This window comes from Petaurus breviceps, unplaced genomic scaffold (assembly GCF_028583685.1).
Source record: "Petaurus breviceps papuanus isolate PSGF00001 unplaced genomic scaffold, PetGlider_PUasm1.0 91041, whole genome shotgun sequence".
NCBI lineage: Eukaryota > Metazoa > Chordata > Mammalia > Diprotodontia > Petauridae > Petaurus > Petaurus breviceps.
Genome location: NW_027187400.1, coordinates 9379803 through 9402183, shown reverse-complemented (window position 1 = coordinate 9402183; position 22381 = coordinate 9379803). Strand labels below are relative to the sequence as shown.

Sequence of the window (22381 nt, the reverse complement as noted above, 5' to 3'; positions counted from 1 at the left end):
GTTTGAAACCTAGACCCAGTGGCTCTCTGGTTCCTTGTCTCTTGGACTAGCAGTGGCTGTGGGGGACAGGCAGAAATAGCTTGCTTCCCCAAGCCCCGGCAACTAGAGAAGCAAAAATCAGCTCCAAAGCAGAGTCTATTGCTTTGTGGCCACCATCCAGCAGCACTCCAAGAGCCGGTTCAAAGAGGAGGCTACACTTCAGTTCAACAAATGTTAAACTTTGTGCAAAGCACTATGTTAATAAGTGAAGGAGATTCAAGGTCATTAGACATAGGGCCTCTCTCTCATGGAGTTTACACCTTAGAAATAACATTCAATTCAACAAATATTCATTAAATACCTATTTATGCCAGGCACTCACTGTAGTAGATTCTGGGAATACAAAGAAAAAATAAAATGCAATATCTCTCCTTAGGGAGCTTACATTCTCCTGGAGAGGGGGACAATACATGCTTGGATAAATACTTTATTCAAAACAAACAGAAAGTAAATTAAAAAAAAAAAACAATGGTTGAGATAGGGTGGAGAAAAGAATACTAATTAGTAGTGGTAGTACCCAAGAATGACCTCCTAGAGGAGGAGGCCCTTGAACTCCCTTGAAGGGATCTAGGGAATCTAAGGGACACCCAGGTAGGCAGTTACCGTAGTGGTGTGAAACTGAAGCCTAGGAGAGAGATGAAGGGTGGATATAGAGATTTGGGAGTCATCTGGGAACTTATGAAATCACCAAGAGAGGTTGTAGGGAGAAAAGAGAAGGCCTAGGCTGGGGCCTTGGGACTGGGGGGCACACCTAAGGATAGAGATGATAATCCGGAAAAGCAGACTGAGAAGGATCGGGAGGGCAGCAAAGAGCCGAAGGTTTGGGAATGACACTGAGTTTGCACCTTTGGGTTAAGTGCAGCATGGGTCTGGAGGCTAGATTTCAAGGAGTGGAGAAGTGGGGTAACAGAAGAGGCAGGCATAGACCATTTTTGCTTTGCTGTGTTCCCCCCTTTTCGGGTTTGGGTGGGAAATGGAGGAGGGGGGAGCAGCAGGCTGGCCCCAAGACCTGGGTTTGAATGTCAGCTCTTCCTGTTACTCCCTGCGGACTCTAGGACAGAATCTTGCATTTTCTGAACGTGCATCTCACGAAGGGGACCCACGGGAGGGTGGTTGGGTTTGTTTTGTAAAGATGGCAGAGCCCTGGGAATGCTTGGGGGCAGCAGGAGGGCTAACTCTGAGGATGCGGATGGCGGGGCCAGCCCCTGGAGAGGAAGGCCCCTGCCAAGGGTGGAGACCTCGGTTACCGTGCGGTCCTCACTGAAGCAAGACGGAGCCTCCGGCGAAAAGCCTCGAGCCGAGGCAGCAGAACAGCATGTGCCAGTCGCCTCCTGTCCCCCGCGCAGGCGCTGAGGAAGGAGCGCACCTGCTCTGGGCGAGCTCACACCTCGGTCAGCCGTCAGGGGCGGGGCCAGAGCACGTCAGGGGCGGGGCCAGCCCTAGGGCTCACTCACCCTTCCCTAGCCGCCCTGAAAGCGCCAGTTCCGCTTCCGCCAGCGCTGTGGAGGCGGTGCGGGAGGTGCGCTCCCCTCTCCTTCACCCTCTCCCCCTTCCCTGGCCGTGGAGGCGCCGCGAGCCCAGTCCCGGCGAGGAGGCCGTGCCAGTGACCACCATGGCGGCGGAGTCGGTCCTGGAAGTGGTGGAGAGGTTGCAGTCGAGATTGGCCGGGAACCCCGAGCCGAAGAAGGTAAGTGTGGGGCCGGGGCCGGGGTCGGGGTCGGGTTCGGGGCAGGGACGGGGCGAGGGGCGGTGCCGGCGGGGCGGGGCGGAGCCGGGGGCTCGAGGCCCCGCGGGGGGCGTTGGAGGCGGGGGGAGGGGGAGCGGCGCGAGACGCTTAACGGTCACTGGGACACCGGCCTGGTCCGGAGGCCGGGGAGGCGGCGGGCAGGCGGGCGACGCGTGGGCTCGGCCGGGCCCGGCCAGGCTCGGCCCACCCTCGCCGCTCTCCGACAGCTCCCCACTAACAACGCCGTCCCCCGCTCGAACCCGCGCCCACTCCCCGAGCGCAGCCCGGGGTCCCCCTCCCCTCCCCCTCCAGCCTCGGGCGACTCTGGGCTTTGGGATCGGAAAGTTTGTTCTGGGCGAGGGGGCGGGGCGGCCACCCCCGGTCCAGCTCGGGGCCAGGCCCGGCCCGGCGCTCGGGGCTCCCGGCCGCGGGGCAGGCTCCGCTGGGTTCCTAGAAAGGGCGCAGGCCCAGCCTTCGGAGGAGCTGCTCCCGGCCGAGGCGGCCGCCCCCTGGTGCGGCCCCGCGGAGCGGCCCGGAGGAGCGAAGTTGGTGCTGGAGGAACCTGCTTCCCGCACCCCTGGGGCAGCCGTGCCCGCGTCTGCCCGGAGCCCCAGCGCTCCGTCTCGGGCTCGGTTGCTTGGCTCGCCCCTCTGGCCTTTGATTCCTGAAGAGTTTGTCTGGGATCCCCAGACCCAACTCCGCCGAGGCTTCCTGGTGTGGCCTTGGGTGACAGGAGACTTTTTTATGGCCTCCTTACTTGATAGCAGAGATAGTAGAGAGCATTGACCCTTTTCTGTACCCCAGCCGTGTCACTTTAAAAAATACCAGTCTGCAGTTTTGGACATTTTTTAATTTCCCTATTACAGCTGCCCGGGGAGGGCCATTCTCCACAAACCTCCCATTTTGTAAGTGCAGAAACCCAAGGCCTATGGCGTTTGAATAAAAATACCAGCTTGCAGTTCCTTACTGCAAACTTCATCAGGAAGGTCTTATTTTTTATAAATTGCATTCTGTTTCAAATAGTAACCACTTTAAAAGCAGTTTTATTATGTAAGTTTGAACTTCTACACAGTTCTTTATTCCCTCTGAAGATTTCCAGTATGGCACCACTTGGCTCTTTTTCTAGTAGTGTATCCTCTGTATACTAAAACGTACATAGAAATTTCTTAGTATAAACAAATTTCCAGCTGAATGATGCAAAAGTAAGCGAGTAGTTAGATATTCTTTGGAATCATAGCTTGGTCTCCCGGCTGGAAAAAGTTTTGGTTCCTTTCAGCTTAGAAATTTGTCTTTAGGATCTAGTGAAATTCACATTCCCCTTGGGTGCCTCAGACCTGTATGAGCCTGCTTTCCATTTGTCACAAACCGGGTTTTATGCATCTGTGCATACTTGAAATAGCCTCTATATTCCGTGTACTAAACTAATTAATTGCTCATTCAGAATTCAAGTCAGCACAGTTCTTGAGGAAGCAATCTTACTTGGCAGTATAAGTAGTGGAAAGAGACTGGAATTGAAGTCTAAGGAACTGAGTTCTAGTCCCATCATTTATCTTTTTTAATTAACTATTAACTTTTAGTTCTGATGAAATATGGCAGTCTTGTTCTTTACATCTTACCATCTAACACCTGGTTACACTTAAAAAGTTTTTTTAACCATTGTTTTCAGAAATAATACATTTAATGAATGCTGATTGGGTCCCTTCACATACTTACTTCTAATGGGCAGAAAATTTGTCATTATTATCAACAGACAAGGTTCTAATGTGTGCTTATCACAGAAGACCTGAGATTTATATGTATCTGGTAGGACAGCACTGCATGCATATTTTCAGATTTATAATACTGATTTTTGTGGGGATGGGTGAATTCTGGATAGGAAATTAAACACTCTAAATGGAGTTCCCCTTTCCTGAGTTAACCGACTTGGTGGGAAGAAGGAATTCCCTCAATGGCTTATGTATGTGGTAAATTTTGCTTCTGTTTCATAGCCCTATAAACACCTCTACTTTGATGAAATGCCTGGGTGGGCATAATACCATCAACTGTGTCCTACATTGTCCCGTACCCCTTATCCCATTTTGTTTTTGGGAACAGCTCTGTGGTGGGGAAAAGGAAACTCCTTACCTCATTAGCATTCTAAGGATAATAGGATTTAGAGCTGAAAGGAATGATCATAGAGATTTTCCAGATGAAATAACTGAGGCCTGGAGAAGGAAAAGAATTTTCATAAGGTCACGCAAGCTGGTAGTAAGTAAAACAGCCAAGATTCAAACTCAAGTCTAATGACTGTACATAGCTTTAAAATCTTCAATCCATCATTCATTTGGCAAGCATTTATTAAGCTCCTACTATGTGTCAGGCACATGGCCCCTGAGTTGGGGTGGAGGGTGCCAGCCACAGGGAGAGGGACAACAAAGGCCGAAAAAAGAAACAGAAAATTTTGAACTCAGCAGATGTATTGTAACAAGGGCTTACTAAACAAGAAGTAAATCTGATGTATCTCTGTGTATCAGCTAGCACTGGACACAGACTTTGATTTTTGTGGAGAAAGTGAACCTGTGTTAACAGATTTCCCCACTCTTCTCAAAGTTTCATAAAGTCAGCTGGGTGATAGCAGTGGATAGAATCCTAGGCCTGGAGTCAGGACAAATCCGATTCACATTCAGCTTCAAGTACTAGTCTTGTGACCCGTAGCAAGTCACTTAACCTCTGTTTGCCTCAGTTTCCTCAGCTGTAAAATGGGATAATAGCTTCCCAGGATTGTTGTGAGGACCAAATAAGATAATAATTGTAAAGCCCTTAACATAGTGCCTGGCACATGGCAAGTCCTATAAAAATGTCAGTTATTGTTGTTATGCCACAGCAGTTCAGGAAAGTAGCTGCTGAGGGACAGAGTTACTTCAGCTTACAATATTGGGTCACCTGCTCTAATGAAATCGTGAATCTCTGAAATATCGACATTTTGTTAACTACAAAACAAACTACAAAAAATTTAGTAGTTATTAAAGTATTAAGGTGGCTAAGTAGTAGTGTTTTACTTACTGCTGAAAATATTTTAAAACCAATACACAGATCTGTAGTTATATTCCACATTTATATCCTTATATTGTTTAGCATTAAATGTTGGCAGTTTGTGATCCTCCCTTTTTTCACTTAAGTGTAATAATAGTATACTAGACTTGGTATATGGTCATCAGGCAAATGTTGGTATTGTTTGGAGATAATTTTCTAAGAGACTGATTTGGCAGCTCATTAGTATTTTGACATATGTTAATGAGAAGACTTGTTGATGTCAGGTTTTAAATGGATTTATTTTAGGAAATGAAAACTGATTTTAGAAAATTAGGGGAAAATTTGTGCCTCATGGTTAACTATATCCTAAATGTTTTTCTGTCCGAATGTTGCTTACCCCTAATCTCCCCAATTTTAGCATTTGTAAGCAGAGACTTGCCTTTGAAATGATCCTGATCATACTCATACTTAGCAAAATGTGTATGCTGGCTTAACCTTAGAAGGGTAGTAATTACCAATGTCTAGAATTCTGCTGTGTTGTAAATGCTTATATACTCCTTGGTTGGCATTTCAATTTTGTCTGCTTTTATTTATACTTCATATTGTGATATGAGAGACATATCTTTACAGTTTCTCACTTTATTTAGATTATCTTGTTGTTTTTTCCAGGCCCTTGTCATAGTTTTTCAAGCTGTCTACTAAGGATGATAGTATAGTAAACTGTTACCTAGTATGCTCAGGAAATAGGATGATCTGATTCATCTATTTTGGTTAGAAAGTTAACATAATACCTACCATAGATGTCAGTTTTCAAAGAATTGGAATACATTCCCTGAATTGTATTGAATAAGATTAAAAAAGCAGGTATCTCATAGTATTTTTAGGGTCACCATTGTGAACATCTGTTATTATTTTACCATAACCTTGTGGATGTTGAGAAATTCCCAGCTGACAGAATTCTGGATTGACCAGTTTTTAGTCTACTGATTTTTGGTATGTTTTTGTAGGTGAACATATTTGTTCACTTGCAGGATCTACAGTGACCCACCCTCTGATGACAGGGGGAAAGCATACCTCAGAAACCTTTTTTAGTCTATCTTCATGCTTATCCCTAGCTGAAAAGGAAGAGACTATATGGGAGAGGCCCTTTTTCTCCCTTGTTGGACAAAGTGGACTTGAAACTGACAAACCTCAAATTTCAATTGATCCATAAGGGTTTGGTCAGAAGTACCCCTCTCCCTAATTATTTGGTAGTGGGTTTTAAAAGAAGGCAGTAAACATACCCCTAACACTGGCCATCAGTATTGTTGGCATTGCTGGGGGCCCAAGAAATTTTGTTAATTAGCCATCGAGACTCTGAACTCTTATCATATGGTGTGATAATATGGAGTTGTTTCAGTGGCTACAATATGTTGAAGAGGCCAGAGAATCTTTGCTCCTTTCATTTGTTACTTAATGTTATAGTGGTTTATTTGCATGGTTAATATCTTTATGTTGGGGGCAGTAATTTGTCACATCTCTCAGTTTCCTGGAGATTTTTTAGTATATACCTAGCATTTGGGTAGGTCAGATCATTCAGATCGTTTTTAATCAGTGCTGCTTTAATGTTCTTGGGGGTCACAAGTCCATTGAACCACATAGCAACTTTAGAGCTAGAAAAGATCTACAGGTGGTTTGAGGATAGCAGGGGGAAATGATTTATCCAGGTAGTAACAGAGTCAGGATTCGAACCCAGAATTTCTCATTCTTTTTCTTATTTTTTTGCTTTTTGGAGAGGGGAAGGCAGGGCAATTGGGATTAAGTAACTTGCCCAAGGTCACACGGCTAGTAAGTGTTTAGTGTCTGAGGCTGGATTTGAACTCAGGTCCTCCTGACTCCAGGGCTGGTGCTCTATTCACTGCACCACCTAGCCACCCCAGGACTTCTCATTCTTAATCCTGTGTTCTTTCCACTATGCCATATTGTTTCCTACCTTTCAAAATGTAAGGTGTGCCTGTGTGTCCTAAGCATCAATTTTTCTCTCATATTATTCAGTAAAGAACAAATGCTTTCTTTGCTTTGTTCTCTATATGGAAACATATACTTTAGGTCAGCACTGCCATATTTCAAAATAAAGTACAACAGCCATAGGATTTGGGGATCTGAGAAACTTTTAAAATCATTTAGTTCAACCTCCCCTCATTTTACAGAGAAGGGAAGAGACATTTTCAAGACTTTTATTAGCTAAGGTAGAATGCCTAGAAAGCATCCCAAGTACTGAAATGAAAAGCTTTATGTCAGACTTAATGGTAGCCAGAAGGAGACATTGAAAACCAGCACATCTCATTTTCTGTATTTAAATGCTAAAATTTTATTCACAAATCTTTTTTTGTTACCTTTTGTACTTTTGTTAGACTTGGAACTACAGTAGCCAAGGAAGGCAGTGGCCTAGGATATAAAGCTAAAGGGGGACCCAGCCCTCTGTAAATACATCATTCTTAATATAGTGGTGCAGCAGGTTTGGAGACTGAGGACTTGGATTTGACTCTGGTTATGCCTCTTATTAGACCTTAGGCAAGGCAGTCTGGCTTCTGGGCTTCATTTTTTTCGTCTATAAAATTAGGTGAGCTGAATTCTAAGGTATCTTCCAGCTCCAAATAGGACAGTGTATTAGAGAACCCCAATCTCTGTCATCATGGTATTGATTTTGTAATGTTGTATTAGTGAAAGGTAGAAGTCTGGAATGGGAGTGTAAGGGGTAATTTTTCAGTCTTGCTTAAAGCAGACAGATGTGTTGGATCAAAGATTAAATTTTGGAAGGGACCTTAGAAATTATTTAATTCAACCCCTTCATGTTATAGAGGAGGAGGACCCAGGCCCAGAGAGGGGAAACTGATCTGTTCAGTGTAACTTAGGTAGTAGTAAGTAGCAGCATTGTAATTCTAACCCAAATCCTCTAACTTCTCACTCTGCCACAGTGCTCTGCATTCACTGTATATCACGTGGTCATCATATTGGGGGTGCCTGTATAGAAGACTTTCTAAAGAAAACAGTGACCAGCATGCAGGAGGGGGAAAATAGAACTGGAAGAATGCGAACAGGCTGAGAATAAAGGGAATGTTAGTCAGAAAATTGGAATTAATTGCTCAACCAAGTATCTCAATTAATTGAGGTCTAGTTATGGTGAATACTGAGATGAATAATAATAACTTAAGTGTATATAGGATAATAGTTTACAAAGCACTGTCTTCCCAGGGGCCCCATAAGGGAAGGAAGGTGAGAAGAAAAATAGAGAACTTAATTTGGTTCTGCCTCCTACTCAGTCATCTTATATATCCATTATTAACAGAAAAATTCTAATAATGCAGATGGAATTTCAGCAGGAAAGCACCCTTTGCCTATGCCTACCTACCTTATTCTGAAAAAATAGCCTTTAGAGAGTGACTGCTTCCTAGAGGCACTGTGCCATTTTTCTCAGAGTTCCTCCTCTTCCTTTTTTCCTCTGCTGCCAGGCCTATGTGGCATTTTTCTGTAATTAATGTTGTCTTCCTCTTTACTGAGTCTGGGGCAAAATATTAAATGTCAGTAGAGTTGATGGCTCTTTCAGATGTATTCTCTACCATTTTTATTTCAGGAAAGGAGGTTTTCATGTGTCCCAATGAATCAGATTAAAATTGTAATTGTAAATTTTTCTCTGTCTCTGTAGCTACTAAAACATCTGAAGAGACTCTCAGATTTACCTATCACAGTGGACATTCTTGCGGTAAGACAGCCTTAACAACCTTAAATCTTCCCATAAAAATAATAGAAGAACCTACCTGACAAGAGAGAGTATTTGTAGATACTGACAGTAAACTCCTTGCAAGCTGGGACTTACTCCACTTTGGTATTCCTGGCACCTACTGCATTGTCTTGATACACCGGGCACTTGATAAAAGCTTGTTGCATTGAAAATAAAATAAAAGGGTAAGAGGACCTTTCTCTCTAGCTTTAATATGATAGAGTGCTTTACATATATTTTCATTTGAACCTCATAGCAAGTAGAGCAGTGATGGTATTAGTGTGTCCATTTTATAGAAGAGGAAAGAAGTTCCAGAGAAATGAGAGAACTTTGTTTGACACTCATTCAGCAAACATTTATTAGTGCCTGTTGAATACTTTAGAACTTTTCAGGGTGCTAGGAGAGACAATAATCCCTCCTTTTCCTGAGGATTACAGTTTAGTAGGAGGATATGATCCACAGAGAATACATAATATTACATGATACACTCACTAAAGACTATTGGGGGATGGGGGAGACTGTTAATATGATAATAAATGGCAAGCCCGGGACTTGGACACTAGTCTTTCTAGTATATAAAGTCAGTTAGACTTTTCCTATCAAGTTTACTGTGGTCCTTTTGCTTTGAAAAGCCTTTCTAGCACTGAGTTAAATATTATACCCCACCTAGAATAGAGTTTTGCTACTCTATGTGATCAGAGATTTTAGGTTAAGAAATTAAATATTAGAGAAATTTGTAGAATGAGTTTGTAGAATCTGAGGTCTTTGAATCTGGTGTAAATTGGGTTTAACCCTCTGCTGGTTCCTCCATATATTTTACAGGAAACAGGTGTTGGGAAAACAGTGAATGGCTTGCGGAAACATGAGCAAGTAGGAGGCTTTGCCAAGGACTTAGTGGCCCGCTGGAAGAAGTTAGTCCCTGTTGCTCAGGAGGCTGAAAGGTAAGAAGATGTTCTTTACCCATACTGCTTCATAGCAGATTCTGGTGCCCAAGAGTGACTGAAGAAAGGTTCCTCAGGTCAGAGATTTACAGCTGAAAGCAACCTTAGAGGCCACCTTATATATACTTATTGGATTGAATTGGCCCTAGTCTGACTGTCTTATTTTTACATAGGACACTTGCCTAAGTCTCAGGGGTAACAGGTGCTCAAGCCAGGACTCGGACTCCAGAACCAGCACTCTCTTTTTCCTCTTCTCTTTTTCCTTCCTTGTTCCCAGTCCTGATGTGAACCCTACAGTGGTTCAGGCAGTCAGATCTTAGAAGAATGACAGATATCCTGATTCTGGAACTTGGGGGCCCTTTTCTATCTTCTTTCCTAGGAATGGATTCAGTAGGCCCGTTTCCCAGTCTGAAAAAAGAGGCCGTGGTATTAGGAATAGAAAGCCTGTTGGTAGGGGCGGCCAGGTGGCTCAACAAGTAAGAGCACCAGCTCCAGTATCGGGATGACCTGGGGATCAAATCTGGGCTCAGATACCTAGCACCACACCCAGAAATAACTGGCCGTGTAACCTTGAGCAAGTTACTTAACCCGGATTGCTTCTTAAAAAAAAAAAAAGAAAGCCTGTTTGGTAATTGGCCTGGTTTGAGGTTGTGGGGTGGGTGTGATTCAGGGTAGGCAGATACATTTGAGCTGAAATTTTGACAGTTAACTTGACCAGAAAATAATATGCGTATGGAGGATTGGGTGTTTATGTAGACTCCCAAAGGAAAGAAGCAATCTGAGTTCCCTCTGTTGTCTTCCAGGCTTACCTATCACACCTGTACCTGTCTAATGTCAGTCCTAGCCGTGTGCAGTCATCTCTTTTGTCTCATCTTTTCCTCAGGTGTTCCCTGCTCTGATCCACCCTTAAAACTAGTGATGGGATCTTTTTTCCAGATAGATTAGGTTATTATGTCACTTAGAGCCTTCATGGACTTTGTGTCACCCCTGACTCCTTGCCCCCGTTCTCTACACAGGAGATACTTGATGAATGTTAATGAAATGATTTTTTTTTTTTTGTATTATGTTTTGTTTAGGAATATTGAGCCTGAGGAACAAGACCTTGAGAGAAGTAGCTCAAGAAAACGTCCCCGAGATGGTTTTCCCAAGGAGGAGGAAATGGAGGTGGACTATCGGGAAAGCTGGAAGGCCTCTTGTAGCCAGCCACACAGTCCTGACTTCCGGGAGAAAAAGAATCGAAAGCTCTCTGAGTTGGAGAGAATGCCCAAGGCCTCACACAGTGGTGAGACAAGAGATGAGAGAAAGCGATGGAGCAGAACCTCCCCATTGTATGCCTCAGATCATGAGCTATCGGACAGTAGTCATGTTCACTCACCTCAGCCTTCCACAAGCCCTCAGCAGTTTTCCATGGACTATGATCAACCCCAAGAAGAAGAGGAAGAGCAGCCAGTGTCCCATCGGAAAGTTGGCAAAAGCCATAGTCATGGCTTTCAGGACCGAGGGTTAAATAGCCAAGAGAGACGCTTGGGGGAACCCCAGGACAGAGTCTCTGTGAGTCGGAGCAAAGAGCACAGGCCTTCACAGAAGGAGAAGCATCGACTGGATACAAAAGAGGGGAAGCCCTTTAGTCTGGGTCGAGAAAAAGTGTCTAAGGCTGCTTCTCGGGAAGAGGGCCGAAGGTCTCCCTCAGGAGCTAGTTCCAGGGAGAAGCAGACACTGTCTAGTGCTGCCAAGAGGGAGAGGGACAAAGAGAGCAGCAGCAGCAGCAAGAAGAAGTTATTACCTCCCTTGGAGGTAGCCTCTGTCAACCATATGAAAAAAACAAAGCACAAAGATGCCCAGAAACCCAGATCAGAAAAGACCAAGCCAAGTGGGGACAGCTTTGATGTGGGAAAATGGGAGGGTGAATTTTCTCCCAAGCCAAAAGAGAAAGGGGGATCTAACAGCTTAAAGACACGGGAAGGGAAATCCAAAGCCTCTGATTCGGACAGAAAACCATCGAGTCACTCTGCAGGGGCTGGGGAGACAGACGTGGATGATGACTATGAACAGCCCACCATGTCTTTTGAATCATACCTCAGCTACGACCAGCCCCAGAGGAAAAAAAAGAAGGTTGTTAAAACCACAACTGGGGCTCGTGTAGAGAAAAGCCACAGTAAGCAGAACGGTTCCAAAGCCGATCATAAAAACTCTAGTCATGCTATTCAGAAGCTCCCTAAGATGAATGAGAGCAAAGCCGAAAAGCAGCATTCAGGAGCCAGCTCCGCCAAACTGAAAAAGGTGAGAGGGGGTCAGGTCTGTCCAGGCCTGGCGTCTGCTTGTTACCATAGCATCCTCCTCCTGGAAAAGGGATTCCCTCTCTTCTGTAGGGTTTTGAAGATTGGCTGATGGCCTACAAGGCTCATGGATGTGGTCCTGGAAATGGTACCAGTGTGCTTGGGGCCCAGCCTCATGATCTTGTGCTAGCCGCCCCAGGGCATTCTATGGAGGAGTCACTTCTCTCAGTGTCTGGTAGTGATTCTCCTGCTGCAGTAGTGAAAGAGGGAATTTACTGAAGGCCTTGGGCTTGTGCTTACTTAGCCATTTATTTCCTTAGGAAAGAAGGAAACCCAGCCAATGAGTGTTCAAATTGGCCTTAGGAAAGAAAACTGGTTGTGACAGAAAGTGAGGTGGGGGGTGGAGGGGAACATATCTTTGACTGAAATGACTGACTCTCTCATTCTGCAGGTCGCCACTGATATGACCCCAACATTACCGGACATCCCCTTGCCTACCATTCAGGCCAATTATCGTCCACTTCCTTCTCTTGAACTGATTCCTTCCTTTCAGCCAAAGAGGAAAGGTAGGTTTCCTAGGTGGGGATGGGAAGGTTGCTTCAGTATGGAGAAAGAGATGTCTCTGACTTACTTTTTTCTGAAAGAAGCCTTAGCAGAAGCATTAGATAAGGTTCTGAAAAGCTGAAGGTGACTTCTTGGCTGCTGCATTTTCTCTTCTAATGTTTCCCAGAATCACTTCAGAATTTGTGATTTGTAATGGATCTTAGCATTTATTTAGTCTTGCCTCTACCTGAAAAGAACTCTATAGCAGACCCACCAAATGGTCTCCAGTCTTTGCTCAGAGATATCTGGGGGGGAGAACCCACCTGAGGCAACCCAGTCCAGTTTTGGAGAGTTCTAATTGTGAGGGATACTCTTCCTGACATGCAGCCTCTTTATGCTTCACTGCAGTGCAGCCAGTTGTGTCTAATGGAGCCCAGATGAGCAAACCTCCCCAGTCCCTCCTCCATGTATCAGCTCTCCAAAGACTTGCAGACATACTGCTGTCCTATTCCCTTTGACTTTGCTCCAGGATAAATGAAGAGCATTATAGCTTTGCTGTCAGTAACTAGTGCTTTCATTTTTAGTTTTATTTGCCTGCCAGCTCTCCCATCTCCTTTCAAAAGGTCCTTCAGTGTTCTGGGACGTTTCCAAACGAGAGCAAAAATCGATATTTTAATTTGGCAGTTTTGTTGGATGGGTGTGATTTGGCAAAGCAGCTGTGCTTGTTTGGGATGTTTGGGGTGTGGGGTGGGGAGAACTTGATAGCAAGTCTTTTCTAGTGTCTTACTGAGATCTAAACTAATATCAGATGAATTAGTCTTGTTTGGTCTGAGATCCTGCCACTCCCCAGAAGAGCAGTTGGCCTTTGAATGCAAACCCTGGCCTACTAGGGGCTGGCTACCACACTTGTCATTAGTGATTGGCTAGAGCTGCTCAGAGCAAAGATGGTTCCACTTTTCAAATGATGCAGCTCAGTGAAGGGTTAATCGGTGTTTTTGTGAGTGACATTTTCAAAGGGAACCTTTTGAGAGAAATTGAGTTTTATAGTTTCTTCTTTTCTATAGCAGTCTCCTCACCCCACGAAGAAGAGGAAGCTGGATTTACTGGACGTAGGATGAATTCAAAGATGCAAGTCTATTCCGGTTCCAAGTGTGCCTACCTACCGAAGATGATGTCCTTGCACCAGCAGTGCATCAGAGTCCTCAATAATAACATAGACTGTGAGTAAACTCGATTTCAGCCTTGGGGATTATCTGTGATGGAGCCCCTCGCTAGGCAAGATGCTTTGTTTGTAGCTAGGCCTTTCTTCACTCTCTTCCTTATGTTTGGAATGTTTCTTTTCCTCTTCTCTCCTCTCCCAAAGTGTGTTCAGTTTCCCCTCATCCTCCTAGCTCCCGGTCCAGTGCTATGGGAAGCTTTCCATGATCCCTCTTCTCTCCCTCTCCAAGCCCAGACCCCAAGTTGGAAGTGATTTCTTATTCTTTTGGTCTCCTATCACTTTATAGTCTTCTTATTATATCATAGTCGGGTGTATATGTCTTATCTCCCTATTGAAGGCTTATTTATGTCTGTTTTATTTATGGCTGCATTTCCATCCCAGTCTCAAGTATGGTCTTGATAGGCATATAATACCTGTTAATGAATGAATCTCCAATTCACTTCATTCCTTTTTTTTTCATTTGTAGCAATCTATGAAGTTGGGGGTGTTCCCTATTCTGTACTTGAACCAGTTTTGGAAAGATGTACTCCTGAGCAACTTTATAGAATTGAGGAGTGCAACCATGTGAGTCTCTTCTTTAGGGGTGGGGAGTGGGGTAGGGTGGCACCCTTCATGTTTTGCCTTCCCTGAATAATGGCTTTGTCTCCATATATTTGCTATTTCTTTAGCACATGTAAGGGTTCAGCAGGCACTTGCTGTTTTCTCTGATCCCTGGCTTGGCTCAGGGGCTTCAAGTTAGCATGTGTTCAACACCTGCTCCTATCATTTTCAGTAAGCCTCTGGGGCCAGAATGTAGGTGGGATTCAGAGAGAGGAAAAACATGCCAACTACCAGCTCTCCTGGCACTCTTAGGCTTGCCTAGTTACAAAGGTCAAGGGAGAATTCTGCCACTAGAACCCCTGGGATGAAGGGAAGCAGTGGTTGAGCTTCACACCCAGGTATGCATTGTGGTTCTGTGAAAGAATAATAAAGGTCAGATCCAGACCTGTCCATGTTATTTTGCCATCAAGCAGATTTTACTTATACTCATTTTAGGAAATAGTCTTTTTTTTTTCTTTTCTTACATGAACCATTTCACTTAAAAGACAATGAGTAGTAAAGTGTCTTTTGAAAGTTTCCTCCATAGCACTGAAGTCAGAATAGAATATAGCTACCATTGAGGTTTTGCTAAAGTGGTTATCGTCCCTCATCTCTGCCTTTTTGCAGTTATCTTGATGAATTAGCAGAGACAGAGCTCTGGAGTCTTTTGGAGCCCCGAGCCTTGTAGTGCTTATTTGTCAGGTCCCAAGGGCAGGGGCTGGGTTGTGTTCTTTGTGCTGAGAGCAGTGGAGAAAACAGACAAAAGGTGGAGCGGAAAGAACATGTGGACTGGGAGCCTGCTTTGCTGCATACTGTACTTGTGATTTTGGGCAAGTCGCTGAACCGCTTTGGGCCTCTGATTTCTTTTCTGCAAATTGAGAACTTAATGCACATTCAGCATATGTACAGAGCACTGTGCTAGGTCCTGGGAGAAACAGAAAAATTAGACAAGGCAGTCCTATCTCCAAGGAATTTAAGTAAAGGGGGAAGGAGGGAAGGATTATACCAGGTACTGTGCTGGACACTTTATAATTGTCTCAGTTGATCCTTACAACAGTCTTGGGAGGTAGGTGCTGTTATGATCCCTATTTTACAGTTGAAGAAACTGAGGCAAACAGGTTAAGTGACCCCCCCCTAGTGGTGGGGGGGTGCTGTGCAGGTAGGAGACCATGACCACTGATAATTATGATACACAGCCTTATGTGATAAGCATGTTGGATACCATCTGAATTCTGAGAACAATTCCAGTCCTTACCCACTAGGGATCAAAGCTGAGAATCCTAGGTAGTTGTGAGAATCAAAATACAGTATGATTAGCATATGATAGCGCTTTAACTTCAGCAAGCATTTATTAAGCACCTGTTGTGTGCAAGGGAGGAGAGCTACAAAGATAGAAGCAAGATTCCTTTTTGGCCTCCAGGAGTCTCAATTTCTGGGGAGAGGAGAAGATGGGATCAAAGGGAAACAGCAGACACACAGCTAAAGAGATAGAAAATGTCTGCAAGCCAGTCTGTGGGCTGAGAGAAGAGGGAAGAGGCAGGAGATGAAGCATCACATAAGGGGAAGAAGCGCAGGGTCCGATGTGACCGGAGCTCCGGGTGCACTGGCCAAGTGGTAGGTTGGAGCTGGAGTGGAAAGGGCTTTCTTGAAATGCTGGTTTATCCTCAAGGTGATAGGGAGCCACCAAAGCTTCTTGAGCAGGAGTGTGACATGGTCCGATCCCTTTGGAGACTAGAGTGCCATATACAACATGGGAGGTGCCATGATGGACACTTGTGTGTCAGGCACCATAAGGCTCTTCCTAGACCTGGGGAAGAAGTGTCTAAACCTAAATGCAGAGTGCCACAGTCATCAAAAAGTGTTTAGAATAATCTGTCTGGAGAAAGCAGAATTTCTGAGTCAGTGTGTTTTGGCTTCAGGTATTAACTGAGGAGACTGATCAGCTGTGGAAAATTCATTGCCATCGAGACTTTAAGAGGGAGAGACCGGAGGAGTTTGAGTCCTGGAGGGAGATGTATCTGCGGCTCCAAGACGCTCGGGAGCAGCGGCTGCTCCTCTTGACCGAGAACATTCGATCAGCTCACGCCAACAAACCCAAAGGTGAAGAGGGGAGGGGCAAGGGCTGTGAGGCATGGTCAGGAGCGATCAGTCACATGGCTTTGGTCTGGGTCAGGCCCATCCACACATTCTCTGTGCCTCCCACATGGCGGCTGTTCTAAGTAAAGGGACGTTTTCAGAGCTGGTCATTTATTAATATGCTGATGTCTTAGAATGACCTCAATCTAAGGGGGAAAGTTGAAGTGAAGTCCTGTTTTAGCCCAATATAAATGGAACGATGAGAGCTATCTGAATGTTAGGCTGCTCTCTTGGGGGATGTCGTGAAAGAAGTATCAGGAGCTGGATGACCACGTGTGAGGGCAGTTGTCAAAGGGACATCTTAAGTCTCTTCCGTATAAGATCTGTGACACCAGAATGAGAGCCTTTGTGTCCCCGAGCCCAGGAATGACTCCTCTGCTTCCCTGTAGGCCGACAAGCAAAGATGGCCTTTGTCAACTCTGTGGCCAAGCCACCTCGTGATGTCCGAAGACGGCAGGAGAGATTTGGTACTGGAGGAGCAGCTGTTCCAGAGAAGATCAAGTAAGATCCTTTTTTTTTAATGATTCCCACCCTGCTTTACTGGATAGCCAGCCACTCAGCAGGGTGGTGACCAGAAGGGAGGAGGGTGGGTCACCTCTCATCCCTGGCTGTCTCCTTGCCTCCAGAATAGGGACAATGTTTTTCTATCCGCTTCCCAGGAATATTGAGGAAAAGGAGCTCAGAAAGGCCAGGTGTTCTTTGGTGCTGGCCTCTGAGTGACAACCAGAGGATCTTTACCAGATCCTGAGATGAGCTGGAGAGTATAGTTAGACAGAAATTATTTGTGTGCTTATGGCCAGAGTTCTGAATGTGGAAAGTGGAGCAAATGGAGAAAACCATCTCTGAGCACTGTTTGGCAGTCCTTGGCTCTGGGCTCTCACTCATCTGCCGGGCCTTCTCTTGTAGGATCAAACCTGCCCCATACACCTCCAACAGCAGCTACACCTGTGGCAGCAGCGGTGGCGGCGGGGGTGGAGGTGGGGGCAGCGGCAGCGGCAGCGGCAGCAGCAGCTACAGCAATGCCGAGGAAGGACAGCCATATGATGGCCCGAGCACCAGCAGCGCCCACTCTGCCTCAGTGGTCAGCAGCACAGTGTCTTATGATCCTAGGAAACCACCTGTAAAAAGTGAGTCACAGCAGGGGTCAGGGAAACGCTGGACCCCTCATCTTTTCTGTCAAATGTCAGGATGCAGGACACTTGAAGAGCGTGTCATTTAAAGCTGTGAGCCTCCTTTTCTTCTTCGTTTGGAAAGATGACAGTCCCTCCCAGCTTTAAATCTTACAGAGAGAATCAGACTAAGTGGGAACTACAGGCTTTCAACTCGTTAGCCACTGGAGGGCAGCTCAGTCCTGCCCGCTTAGTGCCTTGACCTTTGACAGAATCTGGTGTCTGTTAACTCGGTGACCCATAATCATAGATTTAGAGCTGGAAGAGGCCTTAGGGGCCATGTGTCTTCCCCTGGACTCATCTGCACAGGCGCCTGGTGTGGAGCTCACGCCCTGGGGCCACATGGTGAGCAGCAGGTTTGGGTCTCTGAGTATTGAGTCCTACAGGCCCTCCCTGAATTGTCTCTTTTTGTATCTCTCATGGGCTCTTCTAATCAAAGAATGTTGGAATCAGAAGGGCCTGTAGAGGTCCCTGGATGAAGACAGTGCTTTGGCACTTGGAGCGATAGTTCTTTAACTGTTTTTCAATGTTATCTCTTCCTGTGTGTTGCTGGGTTTGGATGAGGTGAGAGGAAGATGCTTAAAGCCTGGATTTTGGCTCACAGTTCTAGGGTTTGTTAGCCTTGTCACAAAGCAGGCAGAGATGGGAGAGGAAAGTTAAGTCAAAGTCAGGGTCTCAGAACTTCATAGAGAAGAAATGGTCATGAAAGAACCAGGCTGATCTGATCCTGGGGTTTAAAACCCTTTTGTTTATTCAGAAAAATAGCATAATGTGCTTGAAGAAGCTTTGAGGTGGGGTCTGGATGCCAGCTTTAGTTCTTGCTTGCTGTTTACCTTGAGCAAGGTAGCTCATTTCTCAGGGGCTTCTTCATGTATTGGGGGGTGGGGCTGAGGGATGGGTAGAGTGGTCTGGATTATGAATGTCCATTTTTAGCCCTGAGATTCTAAGTCTTAAGGTCCCTTCCAGGTCTACAGTTGTTGTGTATTTGGTTTGTTTAACATTAAGATTCTAAGAATAGTACCTGATTATACACCCCCCACCCCCATGATTATGAATGTGCTTCTTGGCAACCAGCTGGGGAGGTGAGAGGTGGAAGTCTTCAGTCATCCGGCCTAACTTTCTTTGTCCTCTCTCTTGTAGAAATTGCACCGATGATGGCCAAGACGATCAAGGCTTTCAAGAACAGATTCTCCCGGAGATAAAACCTTCCCCAAAGATGGGAAAGGAGGAGGGGCTGGTGAGGAGGGAGGGGAAGAGGGAGAGTGAAGCCCACAGAGGAGTCTAGGTTATTTTGTTCCATGGAGCCAGTCGCTACCACATGCATCTCCAAAACCTGCCCAAGGATTGACGGACCCATTTCTCCAGGTTTAGTGCCTGTAAGCTACCTGCACACAGTCCCTGCCTTCCTGCCTAGAGAGCACTTGAGACTTTATAAGGAAAGATGTGAAGCCTTGGGCCCCCCAAGGATTTTAAGGTCAATTCAACCTTGTTAGCAAACCTCTTTGTAAACTACAAAAAATAGTTTTAATTAATATTTCCCCAGATTGTATTTATAATACCCCCAGTATTTTTCCTCCTTCTCTCTCTCTCTCTCTCTCTCTCTCTCTCTCTCACTCACACACACACACACACACACACATACAACACACACAAACACACACACACCCCTTTATATTGTTTTAGGCTGCCTTCTTTCCTAGCATTAGGATAGGATGCAAGTCTAGTCAAGGCCAGAAGATCCCCTGAACTCAGCCCAGCCACCACCACCTCTTTTCAGGGTGGGATGCTGTTCCAAAGGGAAGACTGGCCCTCCCTTCTTCCCTATCCCCAAGGAGCCTCCACAGTGCCTGTTGTGTGTGTTGGCAAAGCCTTGGGAGTCCGGGATGCACCCTTACAGGGCAGTTTTTTTCTCCCTGGATAGCACTAGGATCTTGAAAACTGTTAATGTGTTCTTGTTTGTTAACCCCAGGTGGGAGATTTTCCTGGTGTTGCTTTTCAGTTCCTGTACAGATGCTAATCTTGCGTTCTCACTTATTGTTGTCATCAAATAGTATTTATTAAGGCGCTTATTTGGAAAAGTGAGCGACTGTCCTCAACCCTCTTGATCTGTCCTGTTGTGCTTTATTTGAGTATTAGTGCAAGGCATCCATCCTGGGGGAGAAACCTTGATTTGCACAGCCTGTCCCCTTCCCATTCTTCCATCCCCCCCAAGCAATTTCAGAATTTTCCATTCCTGCCTCAGACAGTTTTAAAAGATTTTTTTCTTTTTACTCTTTCTCCCTGCTCAAGGGTGGAAACAGGCAGCTACATGTTTCCAGACTTCATATAGCCCAGGAAAAGATTTCCTGCTTTTTTAAAAGTTAGGCACTTTAATCTCTTCGCTCCCTGTGAATTACTGCTGGAGGCGAATGCTTTTAAAAGAGAGTAGTGTGTCTGGAGGGTTTAAAAAGAACATGGTAAGATCACGTGTTAGAAGAGCACAGCAGCGTTTAGGACTTTCTGGAAATCTGTATAGCTCACGTGGTTAACACAGAGTGCAAGCCTCTGCTTTTGGAGGGAAAGATTTGACAAGTGGGTCCTTTGCTGCCCATCCATCAGGAAACTGAAAGGACTGTGGCTCTAGGTGCCTTGAGTGGCTTCCAAAAGCCATTCTGACCATAGAGGCTGAGTCTGAAATGGTGAAGGAGAAGTCGAGTCAGACCAGGGAAGGGAGGCTGTGCCAAGTGCCACCTAGGAGTTACACTTGGAAATGAACTCTTGAGTTGCTAAGAGCCCAGCTCCAAGAAGCACCTAGATCAGACAGAGGAGCCAGACACACTTTGTGGAGAACCTTACTCTGCCCCCTCCCACCCCTCATTTCTGCTGAGGCTAACAGATTTAGTGAATCCAAGCACCCTCTGTTAGCCACGTGCCACGCTCTGGAAAAGCTGCAGGGCCAGGACCCTTTCCAAAGCACTTGATTTGGAGGTTCCAGAGACAAACCTTGGGGCAAGGTGCAGAGCTCTGTGTCATGCCTCTAAACCATACCAGTGGTGGCTGTGTCAAATGTTCTTGGGCCCCTCCTTCCATGCGCCTATGACACTCCTCTACGCCTCCCTTCGGTCTCTCTTGTTTATCAGGCACAGCCTTTTTGAAGATGGGGAGCAGCCTGGAGGCTATGGAGACACAATGGGGCACCCTCCGTGTCCACCATCTTTAGTCTGTTTTACACTGTACGTTTGGGGGTTTTACCACTGATAATCTTTTCGTAATGTCAGAGATCCAATTGGGTCTGTAAGAAGTTCCCTTATCAGTGGCTTTTAGACAGGGAGGAAATTAAAGGGATTCGTTCTGTTGTATGTTGGATTCCTCCAATATCTATCTACTCCTCTTGATCCCATTCTAACAGGCTTCCATTTAGCCCTGTCTGCCACTGGCCATCCTGTCTCTCCCGAGTGTTTCAGAGTCAGGAGTGGATGCCTGGGTGGAAGGGGAGGGAGACAAGGTATAAACAGCCTCCTCTGTTAATGGTGAACAACAATGTCAAGTGTCTCAGCCTTTCTGATCCTTTACTTGTGCAATCTCAGATGTTCTGTGCTACACTACGTGCAGACCACCAAACCAATCCTTTGTGATCTGTGGTGAGTGTGGGGAGTGCTTTCTTGGGGGCTTTGGTTTTGGTTTTGGGGTGGGAGGGAAGGGAGTCAGGTGTTGGCCTGCTCAGCATTTGTATTTTGGTCCCCAGATGTAAATAGAATTTTCTATGTTACTTTTTTGTGGTAACTACCAAGATGAATATTTTAATTAGATAAGTTATATGAAAAGGAACAAAAATTCCATGTCTCAATAAAAAGAAACTACTGGATATTGGCATGTTTCTTTCCTCTTTGTCACAACTAAGCAAAAAAAAATTTTCTTATCAAGTAAGTTTGAGAGGTTCTTGACAATATTGACAGGGACCCTTTGTAGATGAATTTTAGGAGGATATGAGCAAGAGTGGCAGGGGATGAGAAGGGCAGGGGTGGGTTATCTGCTCCATGAGAGACTGCTCCCGTCTGATGAAAGCACCCTGCCCCCAGGAGCTCTGTTTGCATCCTTAGTGCATTAGAGGGACAAAAAACAGGAACATTTGAGTGTATGTGGAGGGGGGAGGCAGTCAGCACTTGACTTGATAGAAAAGGCTGCATGGAAAAGGCAGGGTTTGAAATGTATTGGGAAGGCAGTGGGTGGGAGCAGAAGGGATGCTGAGGAGAGGGCACATGTAAAAGAAGGAAGACTCAAGAGGACTTGGTTACTAACTGGATATGAAAAGTGAGAAAACGTGGTGGTGGCGGGAGAGAGAGTGAAGTTTAGCAAGAAGACTGAATCAGAGTGCAAAGCAGTTCTCAAAACTACCTGGGCTGCTAGGAATACAAGAGACACTAGACACATAAAACCGCATGTATACAATAAAAATTAGTGTTTGACAAGCCCATAGAAAACAAGCTGGGGAAAGAAAGCAAGGACTCAGTGGAAAAACTGGTTGGCAATTTGATGGAAAAGGGAATTAGACCCACATCTTATACCACATACTTCAATGAATTCCAGATAGATGAAATGTTAAAACAGTTAACATCCCCCCTAAAAATATGGAGTAGAATAAAACATTTTCTTAGTTTGAAGGGGAGATGAGAGTTTTGGTTTGTTTTTTATTTAACAATTACAAAGGACTAGATAGATGTACTTAGACTATGTGGGAGAAAAATTTTCAAGAAAACATTGGGAAAATTTTATGGTAAATATAACAAAAACATTTGATACTTAAAATATAAGTAACTTTTAAAACCCAGAGTGGTCATTCCCAATCTACGATGGATAAGTGGTTAAAGAACATAAATGACAAGTTTGAAGAAGACAGATTAATAGTCTTGAAAAAATGCTCAGCCTCACTAATTGAAAAGAGTCAAGTAAAAATGGGCAAAAATCACTAAAAGCAATGAAACCCAATGCCAGCAGGATTGTA

The 22381-nt window shown here is 45.2% G+C and overlaps 1 protein-coding gene across 2 annotated transcripts; it reads left to right on the top strand.

Annotated features, from left to right (window-relative positions):
* The first annotated feature begins 1489 nt into the window (after positions 1 to 1489).
* ELOA (elongin A) lies at positions 1490 to 21244 on the top strand. 2 transcript variants are annotated; one of them, XM_069079108.1, is made up of 11 exons: positions 1490 to 1726; positions 8463 to 8519; positions 9360 to 9478; positions 10555 to 11758; positions 12206 to 12320; positions 13365 to 13517; positions 13983 to 14080; positions 16015 to 16195; positions 16621 to 16732; positions 17138 to 17358; positions 18541 to 21244. In XM_069079108.1, the coding sequence occupies exons 1-11, from the start codon at positions 1652 to 1654 to the stop codon at positions 18600 to 18602; spliced, it is 2397 nt and encodes a 798-aa protein (XP_068935209.1). In that variant the 5' UTR covers positions 1490 to 1651; the 3' UTR covers positions 18603 to 21244. The 2 variants fall into 2 exon arrangements, with proteins under 2 accessions (XP_068935209.1, XP_068935208.1); XM_069079107.1 differs by having other exon boundaries at positions 13362 to 13517.
* The last annotated feature ends 1137 nt before the right edge of the window (positions 21245 to 22381 follow it).

What these genes read in the sequence shown, in the direction of transcription:
- ELOA (XM_069079107.1), top strand. Translation starts at nt 1,652, where the DNA reads ATGGCGGCGGAGTCGGTCCTGGAAGTGGTGGAGAGGTTGCAGTCGAGA. An exon ending in CCTCAATAATAACATAGACT is followed by an intron (nt 13,518 to 13,982) that starts GTGAGTAAACTC and finishes TTTCATTTGTAG; the next exon opens with CAATCTATGAAGTTGGGGGT. An exon ending in TAGGAAACCACCTGTAAAAA is followed by an intron (nt 17,359 to 18,540) that starts GTGAGTCACAGC and finishes TCTCTCTTGTAG; the next exon opens with AAATTGCACCGATGATGGCC.